Here is a 15,992-nt window from a genome sequence, read left to right on the forward strand (position 1 = left end):
ACTCACTTTAATTTCTTATCACACCAGAGCATACATCCACCTCTCCAGACTCTCTTCCACTGGCCTCCTACTCTCAGTAGGGCTCACAATCTCATCGTTCACAGAGCCTGCTACTGGACTTCATTTGTCAACCTGTCCATCAACACTGCTTTGCACATCACTTTTATTCGTGGAAATCTGTACCAGTACATTTTCCACTGCCTAGCTATCTATACAGGTATGTCACCAACACCCTTTCCACTCTTTACATCTGTTCTCACTTCCTCCTTACTAATTCTCTTCACTTCCTGATTCACTAACTGACCTCCATCTGCCCTCCTTTCTCTTTTATGTCTTTTATTCATCAACTCCTCAAAGCACTCCTTGCACCTCCTCAGCCCATTAACTCTGATATTGAGTATTTTTTAATAACTTGTCTCTGATTTGCCTCCCTGCCCTGTAATTCGAAAATCAGCCTGGAGTTCCGCCTCTTGCCGTCAGGGGGCACTGTTACAGCTCTGTCTGCGCCGGTGGTGGCCAAAAAGCAAATCGAAACTCCTCAATGAGTTCACCTTCAGATACATAGTTTGTCCCTCTTCTCTGAAGATTTATTTTACCAGTTTGACGTTTGGACACAATGAACGGCTCTCTGGACACTTCTTCCAAAGTGGAAACCATAAGTCTGAAGCGAGGACCGGCTGGTAAGGAGATAATTAGTGGGACTGTTACCAGTGGATAGCACCGCTAGCTAGCTGCGAAAGCTAGCAAAAATCATCGCTGTCAGGCTGTGCTCAGTGTCCTGAAGCTAAAGGCTAATTTGCAAATAAAAGCGACCAAACCTCCGCGTCGTTGTGGCGTAAATGGAGGAAGTAGATTATCGAGGCCAACTGAGTATTAGCAGCTGCCTTATTTGCAAAGGAAAAGCTGATTTATGCACTTTGACCCAGTGTTAAAATCTTTAAAAGTTATCGGCCCTATCACGCTGATGGACAGCTCGTTCATAGACACCAGTGGTTTATTTATTTTACAGACTCGCTTACACTCGGTTATGTAACATTTTGTCAGGTTGGTCTTGCTTTTAATCTGCTCGTCTAAGTAGCAGTGCAGCTTTGGAAGATTTCCTCTTGAACTTTGATCTACTTGGATAAATATTATTGATTGGGTCAGCAGCTGCTGGTCTGGTGAACCTGATTATATACTGATTACACTAATGTGTTTTCTTTTGAGGCTTGGGTTTCAATATAGTTGGGGGCGTGGACCAGCAGTATGTGTACAATGACAGTGGCGTATACGTGTCTAAAATCAAAGAAGATGGAGCTGCAGGCCAGGACGGAAGACTACAGGAGGGCGACAAGATCCTCTCGGTAATAAAAGCGTCATGTTTTTGCTTTGGACTGAAAAAGACACATTTGAAGAGATGTCATGCATTCACCATGGCCTTTTCTCTTAACAGCTCACTAATAGAAAATGAAACCAAATATATGCTGCAGAACGGGTTGGAAGTGAGCTTTTATTTATTTATTAACTTTAATATTTCTAGATAAACGGAGCTGTGCTAGAAGGCCGGACACACAAAGCCGTGGTGGAGCTGTTTCGGACAGCTGGGGAGGAAGTGGAGCTCCTTATACAGAAAAAGGTCAGGAGTCAGGAGCTACACTCTCAGATCAGAGAGACTGACTGCTTGTTATGTGGTCTCAGTAGCTCTAGAGCATTATTGTTTCAAGCTTTATGTTATTAAGACAATTTTAAAATTAATTCTGAATTTCACTGGTAACAAGAGTAGTGGTGATGTGCGAGTGTCAGCAGGTTTTTATAAACAGTCTCACTGCTGCAAGCTAAGGAGGACGGAGAGGTGCATTATGCAAAACAAGTCTGTAAAAGTTTATAGCTCTGCTGGAGGAATTTAAATTGCTGATTGCCCTTTAGCATCTTTTAATGTTTCTTGAATTCAAAGTGAGAAATAAGCAAAAAATAAGTCTGGCAATGCCAATACAAACAAAAAACACCAAAACATAAAGAAGAACTGCTACCAGTTAGTGCAGTACAGTGCGCCTCCAAGCCTATCAGATCCTTTCTGTTAAAACTGTTTCCCGACGGTTATGCAAATCAGTGATGTCATGAACATACCTGTAGAGATGAACATCTTTAAACTGCGCATGAGAGTTTCACTTTCCGTCGGTTGTTGAGCTTAAAATAAGAGTGCGTATGTGCATGCATGTATAAACAACCACAGAAGATAAGTTTTCTCTGTCCACCACAAACATTTGTGTCAGTACCCCCTCAGTGCAACTTTAATCTTTGCTCCTTTTTATGTCTTGCAGGAATCCCACCACATGAACGGCTCCACGGGCTCCGAGTCCGAACACCAGTCTCCTGCGTCTATTCTGGGATTAGTGGCAGTGTTAACGGGAGCTGCCGCAATCCTCTTTTACATTTATAGGCGGCGCGCTTAGAAAGCGCAATGTCTGTACATAATTTTTAGGATCAAAAACCATTGCTAAATGCCAACTACATGAGAGAGGGAACAAAATGTGAAAAGTAGATCTTGTTTTTGCGATTAGCAGGTGCTGGTGTCACTGATGAGGTCCCCCCCCACATACATTCGTGCATATTTTGTGATTAATGATAGCTTTTTGATACCCCTCCTATGCAAAAAGTCTTACCACAGAGATGAGATAACTTTTATTAGGTAGCTTTACGATGGTAAGTAAAAGAAGGGTGTATACATTCCTGCTGCTGGACTGAGTTTCTCAGGCAGAAAAAAATGGCTGCTTGTACATGCAAAACTATTTAACCTTTGGATAGAGTCTGACTGCTTGAACCTGATCATTATAAACTGAAAGAGTGTTAGGTTCAGTCACTTGTAGGCATCTAAGCCTCCATCATTGAATGGGGGATCTCTCTGAACTCTACCTTCATGCTTCACACACATAGGTTTGATTTTCATTTTGAAGTGTTGCACAGAATTGTTGGAGGAGCAGCATCCTAATGTGGTGTTTATCAGGAGCTGTGGCAACTGATGAAAGCAGTTGCTGTGATAAAAGCTCATAATGGACTTTTTTTGAGTGCCTTTTTCCTGTTTGCAAAGAAACGGAGGAGATTGCGTTGCTTCATTTTGCTCTCAAAATGAAAATCAGACCCATCCGCCCTTACTGTAGCCTGTTAAAAGACCAGAACCTATAATGAGCCAGTCGTCTCTCTTAAATGTTTAAAAATAGACATCAGATATATTATTTCATAAAAAAAAAATTTATTTAAAGACTTCTGGTGACTGAAATTTATTGAAAACCTTACTCAAGCGGGAGGAAATGGTGTATTTATTGGGGACTGTTTTCAGCTGCAGATGAATACACATTCAGTGTTCTAATGAGCATTCCAAGTACAGGAAGTTGTGTGTGGGATTAACATTACTTGGTGCAACAGAGCAGCTGGATGACAGCGTAGAGCCCTGTGGCTCAGACAGCTAACCTATGAGAAGATGGGTTAGTGAAATCACCTAATATTTGGTTATTAGTCTGTGACACTTGTCCACAGTTTGGTAATATGAATTCAGTAGTATGAATTTGGTACCTTAGAAAAAAAACTCTTGGTCAGGCCACTCAGGGTGAACCGCTGATCTGAAATCAGGCTCATTTCTTCAGGCTGAAACACTCATCTTATTGCGATTTGAGGCCAGTGTGTATAAAGACACTAAACCTCCTGCTGAGCTTGAACATAGATGAACATACGAAAGAAATTGTTTGTATTTGTCTGACGGACCAAACAGCAGCTCGACACTGAAACGCAGCTAAGAAACGATTTGCTGTCAGCCTCTGTAGATGTTTTTACGTTTCTTTTTGCACTAGCCACAATCATGCAACTCCTCCATTAAGGACCATAGTGCAAGTAAAGAAGAAGTGAATCGTGTCCACTGTGGTGGTGTATGGTCTGTAAATACATTTCATGTTGCTTTGCTGAGTGAGACGGTAGGATGTAAAGTATCTCAGAGAAAGAGATGTGAAAAGTGTAATAAAATATGCAAATACTGTGTGTTTGTCATCCAGCAGGCAACTATTAAAATTCATGAAGAATTAACTAGTGTGTGTGTGTGTGTGTGTGTGTGTGTGTGTGGTTGTCATTTTTAGTTTGGGTTTATTTGGGGGGGGTCGATCTTTAAGGCAAGAAATGTTTTACTTAAGTGAATAAAAACAAGACGCTAGTGGAAGATTGCACAAAATAAAAAGTACTCAATAAGGAATGTCAGAGAGAACTGCAAATTCAGGATGTTTAGAATTGTGAGCCATTTAATTATAAACTACAATGTTGTGTTTAGTTTTGAGGGTCAAAACTGAGGTGACTTTAAGCAGGTGAATTACTAATTCAAGGGGGAGGTTGAGTTTTAATATATATATATATATATATATATTTAAAGCAAATATAGCAAGTTAGTATATGTTTCATCATCATCTGCATGTGTATTAATTGTGCTATCCTATTTCATGTAATCCTCTCTGTAGATTGAAAATAGTTTGATCTGTAATTGTATTTATTTGTTCCAAACAAAGTGCCCATCCAGCCATTATACGTTATCATAAGCGGATTAATTTATTCATCCAAATTTACATCTAAGTTTCTAAAATGATAGTAAATTAGGAATGCGTGCACATCTTAAGTTTTTAATGTAGTCTAAGTAGTTTTTTTTTTTCATGTTTTTTTTATTTAAAGTTATTGGTTAGTGAGTTTCGTTTTTTTAAAACTGAGATTTCCGAAACACGAAAACAAATAATTTCATTATTTGACATTAAAGAGAAATTATAAATTATCTCTTTTTTTCCTTTTTATTTCTTTTTTGGTTGGAAATTTGGACGTTGACCAACACCGGATGTGGTCTGTTTGTTTTTCAAAGTAAAAGTGGATTTGCGAATATTAAGAGTATTTTTTCCTTTTTGTGTTAAAGTGTAGCACCAGTTGAGTTTTTTTTAAGTACACAAAACGCTGAAATTGTTTCTCTCACTTTAAACCGAGTGTTCCCTAAATCGGTGTAAGTTGGAGGTGGAACATTAAGAGCATTTCAGTCTGTCGAGCGGGCTGACAGAAATAGTAAAGAGGTGTCTTTTGTAACAAAATGTGCTCCTGTACTCCCACCAGCGGCTCTGTCTCCCATCAGCTGTTGGAGGATGCCTTGCAGGCACATATGATGTAATCAACCGGGGAGGCAGAGCCAGAGCTGGATAATAGCCGCACAATACGGATGCATCTCGGCCGCTTCGGGACTTGGTGAAACCGATTTGAAAGCCTTCGTGGAGCGGTCTCGGGGAGAGGATCGGCGATGTTTTGGGGGTCGTATCGCGGAGGTTTGAGTCTGCTGTCCTCCCTTCTCTACGAAGAGGATGTTGGATGCTGACCAGCAGTAGCAGCAGCACCGGCTGGGGATGCTCCTGCTGAACTTGACTCCCCTATCAGCTGTAATTAACCGCCATGGCCCAGGAGTCTTTCCCTCCCGCAGTTGCTCCATCATCCTCCGCGTGAAAATGGCCCGCACTCCGCCTCCATCCTCGACTTCCATCTGCTCTAGCTGTCGCCTTTTCGCTCATGATGACAGGAGGGCACCCGCCTCGGATTTCAGCGCATGCAGGGCCTTCGTGTCGACTATGGATCACATCATCACCCCTGATCTGATGCTGTGAGCTGAGTGCCGTGGTTGCTGTTATTACGCAAAGGCGCCTGCTGCCACCATCGATTTCCCTTAACAGCTGACTATATTTCGGGGCTCGGAGATGGGCCTCTTTCACTGCTGCACCTCGCTTTGCCCTGCTCGGATCTGAGTTCCTGACCGTACTTGCCGTAATGGCTCTGTGACATCTATCTCAGTCCTCAGCTGCCCACTTTCTTTAGACTTTTACGCGCGGAGCTGCGTCCATGCAGTTTTGTTGCCTTGTGGGGGAATGAGCATCGGCCGTCCCTCCTGCAGAGGTCTGCCCGTTGCAGCTCCTGCCTTCCACCGTGTGGCCCTGTGACTCCACCGGGTGAGGAGGTGCTGACAACCTTAAAACGCGGACTAAGGTTTGCCTTTCCAGCTCAGGTTAAAACCATGGCTAATGAACCCGTCATCCTTAACGTGTATGATATGGTAAGGATCCACCTGAACCAAAGTGCACTCACTTTCTGTTCTCTTTTTAGTCACTGTCCTCTGTTTGGTATTTACACTCAGAACAATGGCTTGGGGAGTGAAGGAATCCACATGTGCTCATGCTTTGAAAACCAGGGAGTGGGGTACCTGCAGCAAAGTCCACTCTTACAGTATCACTTTTAAAGCTGAGGTTTCCACTTCACATTCTTGTAGTGTCACACTAAAACAAAGCATTTTTTTGTATAAATTTTTGCTGTTACACCCACCTTCAAAGATTTACTGCAACGCCAAGTGAAGAAGAGCCTGGGTGGTTTCGTAGCCGCTCAGCATGTAGGTTGGTCTGCTGCAGACGTGACTACATTGTTTTATTCTAGGCATTATTTAACTGTGAGCCCCATTTGGCAGGTGGAATCATTTATCTCTGACATTTAAATTGAAGAAAGTAAGAAAGAAAAGAAGAATGATAGGAAAATTTTGTTTTATAGGCCACTAGGCAACCACAGACCTGTGAAACAAGAGACTCCCTCAATCTTCTGACCTCTGTCTCTGTGCCTGGGATTCACATCATATGTATACACAAACACACCAGCAAAGGACAAGGGTCCTCATTCAGACTTGGACCCACTGGCTGTTTTCGCATACTGTACTGCTGAGCAGTGTCCTGTGTGAATCTTATGCAGAATTCCTCCATTTAGATTGAAACAATGTTATCATTTAGCAGCATGCAGACAAATAAAATACGATTCTGTGCAACAACAAACACAGAATGTGTTGTAAATTCAGGGATTTCACTCAGTATCCAAGACAAAGTTTGATAATAAAGCAAAATGGTGGACTTTAGCTACATCTCAAAGCCAGGACAGAAGAGAATTTTAAAAATATATATAAAAAAAAACCATTCATGAGTAATTAAGTAATTTGCAGAAATCTTGAGGCATGTGTCATTTCTTTATAATTTGAGGATCCAGACTTTCTTGTAAACTTTAAAGTGGTCATCAGCAATAGTTCTCCAAGCTTTCTGAAGGTCCTTCAGAGTTTTTCTGTAGACATTTGGTGCGTTTTCACTCATTTTCAGGCCACTTTTTATACACGACTGTTTTCAGAAGTGTTTTTTGTTTTTTTTAAGCCACTTACCACAGACCTATGAATCATTCAAGCATAAAAAAAGCATTTAACTCAAGGGATGAACCAGACGGACAGCTTAGCAAAGAACCAATTTTAAACTGTATCTTTAGGCACTTTTGTTACTAACAGCCTGTCATGAAAAAAAATGTTCTTTTGGTGACTCTATGAAAAATGGCAAATATAACACAATTTGACAGGCATAACATTTTTTTTGTACTAATAAGGCACCAAAACAGCTATCAGTCAAAACCTTGTCATATCTCAGGATGCTGTACAATGTGTTCTTTAAAAAATAAGATAAGTGGACAAGTGGAGGACAAAAGAAGTGTCAGCCTTAAAAACTATCTACAGCAGATTAAAAGTATGTGAAAGTTATTAAGAATTAGGGGGAATCCAACAAAGACCTGACACAGGTCAGAGAAAAGTACCATCATATTGTGAGACACCATGTGGAAAGCATCTGACAGCACCTTCATTTTTCAGCATGACAGTAATCCCACTGTATATGCAGTAAAAACCTGGATAGAAAAAACATGCAAGAGAGTCACTATCAGTCATAGACTGGTCTCCACAAAGCCTGGAGAACTGTTCCTGAAGATTTCTTAAAGGGAAGGTTCTCACTTGTAAAATAAAACTGTAGAGCTTATATTTAAAGCAAGAAATTTCCCCACTAGGTATTTGAATCCCACATTTTTCTATTCTTAGTGAAGTTAAATATTTCAACAAGTGCTTTCATCTCCAAGCTTTAAGACTGTTTGGAGAAGGAATACAGTCATGATTCACGCCAGAACTGAGAGTGTATACTGGCACGCACTTGCGTACAACCACAAACGAAGCCAGGTGCAGCTTTGGACCTGGCAGCTCCCTCCTGATAACTTCAAACTATCTCACAGATGAGGATCTCATTGTGACAGCAGAAGTAACAGCTGCTTAAACAGCTGATTAAATTCCAGGGTGGTGGCTCCACTGTGCTGGGACTTAACAGGTCATGTTGTTGTTGTTAAACTGGGAGAAAGTGATCACGAGGGCGGTGACAGCCAAAGTCAGCCTTAAATAATTTGTGGGGAATTCAGCACGACAAGAAGAGGAAGCAGCAGGATGAGAGTAAATCGACGAGGATGATGAATCAATCATCTCTGAAATGAAATCTAAGCGATTTGTAGATGTGTGCAGCGATGCATGCTTTATCTGCAAAGGCAGGAAATAAAAGAAAGCTCCGCTAATGGGACTCGGTTGTTTGTGCACTCTCGGGGAAGTCAAGTCATTGGACATGTTTGTCCTTGTAGACTGTTTCCTTCTGGTTGTATTATTCTTCCATCCCTCATGTGAGAGCTAAAAGGCAGGAGGTCACTGCAAAAACATGAGGAGAGCCTGCTGACACGAAGCAATGCGGTGGAAATGCTTTTATTGTATTATTCTACGTCCGGAAACATGATTTATTATTAATAAGGGACAGCTGGGGTAGCAAGGATGGCTCTTAGCATGTTTTCCCTGGGGTGTCTGAGGATAGGGGAGTGTCGGTGGGTGTTGGGTGAGGGAGCTTTGGACCTTCAGTGAATTATCTCATAACTGTCTGCAGTGAAGGACAAGCAGGTTGGCTCACAACACCACCATCAAAGGATGATGGGTAAAATTTCCTCCCGTAGTCCAGTCTGTGATTGATCGCAATGCTGTTCTGTGGCAAATCTATCCATCACTGGGCGTTCTCAGTGGATGCTGGTATGCCAATGCTTTTGCAATCTGAATAGAAATGTGTAGGTAAAGCCAACAAATGCACTGATTCGTGCTCTAAAGTGCAGGGAAATTAAATTAAATACTTTCTACCAACAGTAGGAGGAATTGTAGTATTCTGCCTCAGGACAAGCATTTTATGCTAAACTAAAAACCTTGCAACAGTCAGATGACCTGCACACAACATGGAGAAATAAAGCACATAGACATGTGCTAATAGGAATCCTCACAACACTGACACGCAAATTAAATCTGCACATTTGTGTCCACATCTGTATTTATATCCATTTTTGTGTCCTTTTTAAAGTGCAGCTATATCGCATTTCTAAATATGCAAAGCAGCTGAAAACACTACAGTCAAGATGGTAGAATAAGAATTATTAACAAGTCATTTATTATTAAAGCGGTAATATACAAACCAGATAGGGCCATTATTTGTTAGACAAAGACACAGGCTTTAAAACTTTGCTCCTGTTGATGTAAGCACCACAGTGGGTGTGAAATCAGTTAAGATGTGACTAAAGTGTCAACTTTTAACTTTAATTCAAGAGGTTTCACAAAATGTTGCCTTATTTTTGTAGGAACTGCTTTTTCAGAGGCTCCAAATTAATTGTACAAGCCCCCATAATCTTATATTTAAGGGCTGTATTTAATACTTTGACTGCCTGAAATCAAGAACCCTGGGACATCACCAAATGTTGCGTTTCCTCTCATGAGATGCGTTGCCCAGCCTTTACTGCAGCAAAAGGCTTTCCTTGCTGATCGTTTGCGGGTCTTTCTGTATTCATTTTTGTCTTCAGTAACTGAAAAGCTGCTCTACTGGGCTGAGATCAGGTGACTGCCTTAGCCATTGAAGAATATCCCATGTCTTTGCCTTAAGAAACTCTTGGGTTGCTTTTGCAGTATGCTTTGGGCCATGGTCCATTTACTCTGTGAAGCTCTGTCTGTTTTGCAGTAATTGGTTGAATCTGAGCATTGATGTCACAATACATGCCCATGCCATAGCACTGCCACCACCATGGTGGACAGATAATGTGGCATATTTCAGATCAGGAGCAGTTACTTTTCTTTTGCAATTTCATTTCTGTTTCATCATTTTTTCAGACCTTTTCAGGCTCATTTAGATGTTTTCTGGCAAGGTCTAATCTGGACTTCGTGTTCTTTAGTGTAACCAGTGGTTTGCAACTGCTTCTAAACCCCCTGTATGAATTGAATTCATTAAAAATGTCTCTTGGTTGTAGACTTTTGTATTGTATTGTTATTTAAAAGCCACCATGGTGTTTGTGTAAAACTACAAAAAAAGAACCTAAATGTAGCAGAAACTGAGTGGTAGCTAGGTTAACTAAGCATAAAGATGGACTGAAGAGGTTAGCTTGGCTCTCTCCAGAGGTAACAGAAAAGTACAGCTATACTCTGTAGTTTCCCTGCTCCAGGCCAAGAAATATTCCAGCATGTAACCCACACTTTGGTTTAATTGAACATTATAAAAAAGTGAACTTTAGAGCCGCTGGCGGGAAGGCTTCGTCACCTTTGTACAGAGCAAGCTTCTGGTATAGCTTTACTGCACAGGCCTATACAAACAGTACAGAGAGTAAGTGTATTCTAAAAATGCCAAGAAAGTTGAAAAATGTCCAAAATGCACTAAAAGATGCATGTGCAGTCAAAGCCGTTCACTTCTTATTTGGTAATAAAGTATAAGACAGTGCTATTATAGATCGCAGTGTGATTCTGCAGGGCAGCCGCATGGTTTCTCCTTCCTGACTCTTTCCTTCTCTCTGTGTTTCTCTGCAGTATTGGATAAACGAATACACGTCCAATCTGGGCATTGGTGTCTTCCACTCAGGCATTGAGATTTATGGGAGAGGTAAGAATGGAGCTTCCTGTATGTCTCTGAAATCCAAGTTAGTGGCATCAGAATAACACTACGAGTGGAAACTCGGAGCGGTGCATCACTGCACAGATGAAGTCTGGTTTTAAAAATGGAATAACGGGTTATGTTCCTAATATCATGACCCCATTTCCCTGGGTTGAGTCATCACTGACTCACTGTGTGTGTGTGTGTGTTTGGTTTTAAAATAGAGGCAGAAACCAGCATGAAACCAGATCACTGGGAATCCATTACATCCTTGCAACTGGAAATATTGGCTCTCTGCACAGAGAAATATGATGATAGCGAAAATATGGGCTTTACTAGGAGAGGAAATGACTCCATTAATGGAATTTACTCATAATAACCTGAGTTTGAATTAATGACCCATGAATTAAATATACTGCCGCTGATCTAACGCTACTTTGGACCTAATAATAAAGTATAAAACGCGTAGACTTGGTTGCATTTAGTCCATCTTTTGGACAAAATCAGGTGGAGGTTTTATTGGTGTAGTTTAGTTAACTTAGTATTTACTAACTTGCATTTAGCTACATGTTTAAGCATCTCTATGCAATACTTTGTTGATCACAGTTTTTCCTAAGAAGGCTGTAAACAAAGGGCTGAGAGACCTGCAATTAACCAGGCCTAATGATTTAAGAACAGTGTGTCTGTGATTAATTGTGTGCTTCTGTGTAATTACAGTTGCTCAGTGCTTTCATTCAAAGCGCTAACCTGTGTTTTGCCTCTTTGTCCTCTGCCACACAGAATTTGCATATGGAGGCCATCCATACCCTTTCAGTGGCATCTTTGAAATCAACCCCGGCAATGCTGCCGAACTGGGAGAGACATTCAAATTCAAGTGAGCGTGCTCCATTTTAGCATACAGTGCACTGTGATGCTGTTAATGGTGGAGGTGAGTGTGCTCACGTAACTCTTTCTGCTTTTAAACAGGGAGGCCATTGTTTTGGGCACCACTGACTTCACAGAGGAGGACATAGATAAAATCATGGAGGAGCTCGGTAAAGAGTTCAAAGGGAACGCCTACCATCTAATGCACAAAAACTGCAACCACTTCTCCTCCTCGCTGTCTGAGGTCAGTCTCATACAACTATGTTCCTCTAGGTCTAAGTAAAAACCTGTAAAAAAGACAAAAGAAATCTTCCTTTTCAAGCGAAAATTTGTGCACAGGAATACATTTAGAGCTACACATCGAAGGTCAGTTAAGTCATTACAAGCAGTCTTAGTGAAAGTTGTAAAAGTGCCTTCTGTGGTTCAGGAGGTTCATTCAGCATCAAACTACCACAGGAGAAGAACAATAAAAGGACAAACAGTTTAGTAGTTGTAAAGCATCCAGCTTTGGGGTTTTATAGCTAGATAAAGATATTCAGACGTTAACACGAAGACACAGACAAAGAAGGCCTGCAGGTCAAAGATAAAAGAGAAGGATGAGACAGAGGAAGGAAAAATTAGGGAAACCCTGAGGGAAGTAAACACATGAAGAACAATAAACTCAAAGTAGAAACTGTAATTCCATGGAAACTAGACTATAACACTGTCTGTACAAGAATAATTAAAAAAAAACAGATGCATTCTATAAAGGAAGAAAAACAGAAACTCAAAATTAAAGCTATGCAAGAAGTCCCGAGTCACAAATAATCGAAAAATAGCAAAGACCCTATAGAAGGTTATCAGCTTTGCTAAGATAACTTAATATGTTTTGTTTAACAACACATTGCCTGTTTGTAATTTTTTAGTAATGCTTTGTAAGCATCGTGTCAAGCAGTCATACCACCAAAATCCACACTAGGAATTTCAGTCATGAATGAAATGGTATTTGTTGAGGTAGGAACTTTTTGAAGACAACCTTTGCTGTCCTTTTCCTCCGGCACCATTATGAGGTCAGCAATTTGGGGTTTTGGGGTTCGTGCAGTATTATGCAAATGTTCTTTTCAAACACATGCCTGCAAAGTTAACTACGAGGTATGAAGTAGATAAAGTGCTTAAAGTGGACAAAATAAAGAAATCCCTGTATGAATGTGAGCATCGCTAAGGGCACTAATGCACTAGTCTTAGTCGTTTTTTCTGCCTCTTTATTGGTGGCTTACCAATAAAAACCTAATTAAAGAAAAAACATCCTGCAGTAGCATTGCATCACTTGGTCAAGCTGCATCTTGGGAAATGTAGGATGTACCCCAAAAAGCTGTAAGAAAATCTAAAAAAAAAATTGCGATTTCCTTACCTGGATGATTGAGCGTGCATCAAAACAAAATGTATGATACTATGGCTACGTTCACACTGCAGGTCTTAATGCTCAATTCCGATTTTTTGATCAAATCCGATTTTTTTGTCTGCTTGTTCACACTACACATAAAATGTGACAGCAAACGCACTCCAGTGTGAACCCTCAAAGCGGCCCGCATGCGCTAAAGAAGACATCACTGATGGCCCTTAATATAAAGACTTGTTTCGGACTTTTTCGGACTGCAGTGTGAACCTAACTGCAGGTGAAAGCGCATCAAATCCGACTTTTTTGTCCCTGTGTGACCCATATCCGATCATGGTATGTCAGTGTAAACAGCACAAATCTGATATGTCCAAATCCGATCTGGGTCACTTTCGCATGTAGTACTGAATCCGATACAAATCTGATGTTTTAGAAAGCGACTGCTGTTTGAATGGCCATGTCGCATTAAATCTGTCTTTTACGTCACTGACACAAGACAGACACCAATTATCAGCGCCCGATAAGACATCGCGAACGCTTCCTGGCCATCCAGTGAAACTATTGGGAAGACAACGTTGGAGAAATGTGAACATTTTATTTGTACTGTATAATCTGCAGATTCTGACAGAAATCTGCAACTATCCTTTGAAGCACTGCTCCTCTCTAAAACAGCAATAAGGATAATTATTAGGCCAAATGTAAATAATAAAATAACTTTATAACTTAAAGCAAAATTGGGAAATGTAAAGTCCAAAACAAGTCTTTATATTAAGGGCCATCGGTCAAACAATACTGTTTGACTGATGGCTTTTGCGCCTTCTGTCTTCTTTTGCGCATGCGGGCCGCTTTGAGGGTTCACACTAGAGCGCGTTTGCTGTCACATTTTATTTGTAGTGTGAACAAGCAGACAAAAAATCAGATTTGATCAAAATATCGGAATTGAGTATTAAGACCTGCAGTGTGAATGTAGCCTTAGACACTGCAGAGTGTATAAATTAGCATATGTCTGTCTCCGTTTCAGTAATTCCATCATAGCTTTGTATTTGTGTCTTTACTGAGGTCTGCTAGTCAGCCGCTAGACTTTAATTTCATTATACATAAAGAGAAATAAGGAACACATCCACATAACCGTCTATAACCACATTTTCTTCTAATGTTTAAATGCCTTATGCTCTAAAACAGCTAAAACAAAGACAGTATGTGGGATACAGCTCTTATCATCACTTATTCAAACTTTTTTCAGTTGCTGTGTGGACGGGAAATCCCCCGCTGGGTCAACAGACTGGCGTACTTCAGCTCCTGCATCCCTTTCCTGCAGAGCTGCCTACCCAAGGAGTGGTTAACCCCGGCCGCCCTGCAGAGCCACATCAGCCTCGGCCTTCACAAAGAGGAGCATAACGAGTCGAGCGACGAGGACCCTTCGTCGCCGTCTGGAGCCACGGCCGCTGGCTCGGGCTCCTCCCACAGCTGTCGTCACACCAGAGTGTGACGTGACCTCTGGACCTTCTCACCACTGCTTCTGATGGCATTAGTAGGCTTGAACAACCACCTGACCTCATACTGTTTGTCCTCTGCGTAAAAGAGGCAGGAAAAGAAGAGTTTCCTTTTTGAAAAGAGAGCTGCTGCCAGAGACTTCAGGCCTACAGACTTACAGAAAAGCCGTTTGTCCTTTCAGCAGACGACAGCATGACGAGGGCGTGCTTTTCCCTGAGCCCTGAAGTGCGTGTCTGATTTTGACAGTGACTACTTGTAGATCTGAAGTTTGTAGTATGTTATTATTAGTCTTTTCCACAAACTTTGAAATCTTTGTCAGCCTTGTTCCCTGCCCTGCCTTCAGAGCTGCTTTTGTAGAATGACCACATAGACACTGGATGGTTACGTCAGCAGGAATCTGCTCGACTCCAACAAGTTCTCGTTCGATAACCTCTATGTGGCCTTTGCCTGATGTTGTTGATTCGGCTTTCTTTGTTTGGAGCTTTTCTTTGGCCATTTTAGAGGGTTAACGGGTAAAAAAAAAAAAAGGAAAAAGATTTGATTGTTCCCTGAGTTCAATCTGAGTGAGTAAAAGTCCTGCATGTGGAAAGAAATTAACAAAAGATCCCACTTAACTTACTTCAGATAGAAGCTCCTTCTTCTATTTTTTAAAGCGATTACCTTCGTTCAAGCTTGTTTTAAACATAGACGGTTTGAAACAATCAAGGGCAAACAGTGCCGCTGTGCACACAGCCTCGGACAGCCCAGTCACGATCTGTGAACATCTCAGAGACACAAACACAAAGAAAGTCAAGCTGCTACTCTGACAAATATTGACTTTGTGACCCAGAACACATTTTGTCTATACTTTTATATCCAGGTGATCTTTATATTATAAAGGTGCGTTAACTTACAGAAAGGGAAAATAGACATTTACAGACAGATTTCCCCTGGATGACATCTTTTTCACCTTTGAGACCGAGCTGCCACGAGAAAGAATGACAGACATTCAGTGTTTCCTCTAAATTGCAGAAGTCATTAAAGATAATGTTCTTTTTAAATACCCCCGTTGGCTCTCTTGCCTAGATTTAAAAGACAACATAAAGTCCATGTTATGCCTGTACAGTTAATATCGAGTTACAGCCAGCAGGTAAACATCACTGAAGCTCACAGTTATATTGTGTTTGTTTAATCAGACTAAGGCGTAGGACTGGAAAAAAAAGACCTGTGGGTCTTTTTCTTGACTGGGACCAGTCACAGAGAGACACCTGGTTCCAACCAAAAAAGGAGGTTGTTGCACAGTGTTTGTGAGTATTAAACAAGCCATATACAACATGTTAGAGGTGTTAGCGGAGGATTATGTGACCTTTTTACAGATCCATGCTAGTCCTTGTAACTAGTTCCTGTCATGCTAAACTGAGGTAGACAGTTTCTTAGATATGAATCCTATGAACATTAGACTGGTGATAATATCGCAACAG

At 41.1% G+C, this 15,992-nt stretch overlaps 2 protein-coding genes across 2 annotated transcripts; both read left to right on the forward strand.

Moving 5' to 3' along the window:
- The first annotated feature begins 487 nt into the window (after nt 1-487).
- LOC120740409 (synaptojanin 2 binding protein) lies at nt 488-4,053 on the forward strand. The gene is made up of 4 exons (XM_040042788.1): nt 488-680; nt 1,207-1,343; nt 1,520-1,615; nt 2,301-4,053. Exons 1-4 carry the CDS (start codon nt 617-619, stop codon nt 2,430-2,432), a joined length of 429 nt encoding a protein of 142 aa, XP_039898722.1. The 5' UTR covers nt 488-616; the 3' UTR covers nt 2,433-4,053.
- A 741-nt stretch (nt 4,054-4,794) lies between these two features.
- On the forward strand, nt 4,795-15,992 carry LOC120740406 (deubiquitinase DESI2). Its single transcript, XM_040042784.1, has 5 exons — nt 4,795-6,088; nt 10,736-10,808; nt 11,580-11,673; nt 11,766-11,907; nt 14,282-15,992. Exons 1-5 carry the CDS (start codon nt 6,050-6,052, stop codon nt 14,525-14,527), a joined length of 594 nt encoding a protein of 197 aa, XP_039898718.1. The 5' UTR covers nt 4,795-6,049; the 3' UTR covers nt 14,528-15,992.

Source organism: Simochromis diagramma, unplaced genomic scaffold (assembly GCF_900408965.1).
Source record: "Simochromis diagramma unplaced genomic scaffold, fSimDia1.1 OVJJ01000304.1, whole genome shotgun sequence".
NCBI classification, from domain to species: domain Eukaryota; kingdom Metazoa; phylum Chordata; class Actinopteri; order Cichliformes; family Cichlidae; genus Simochromis; species Simochromis diagramma.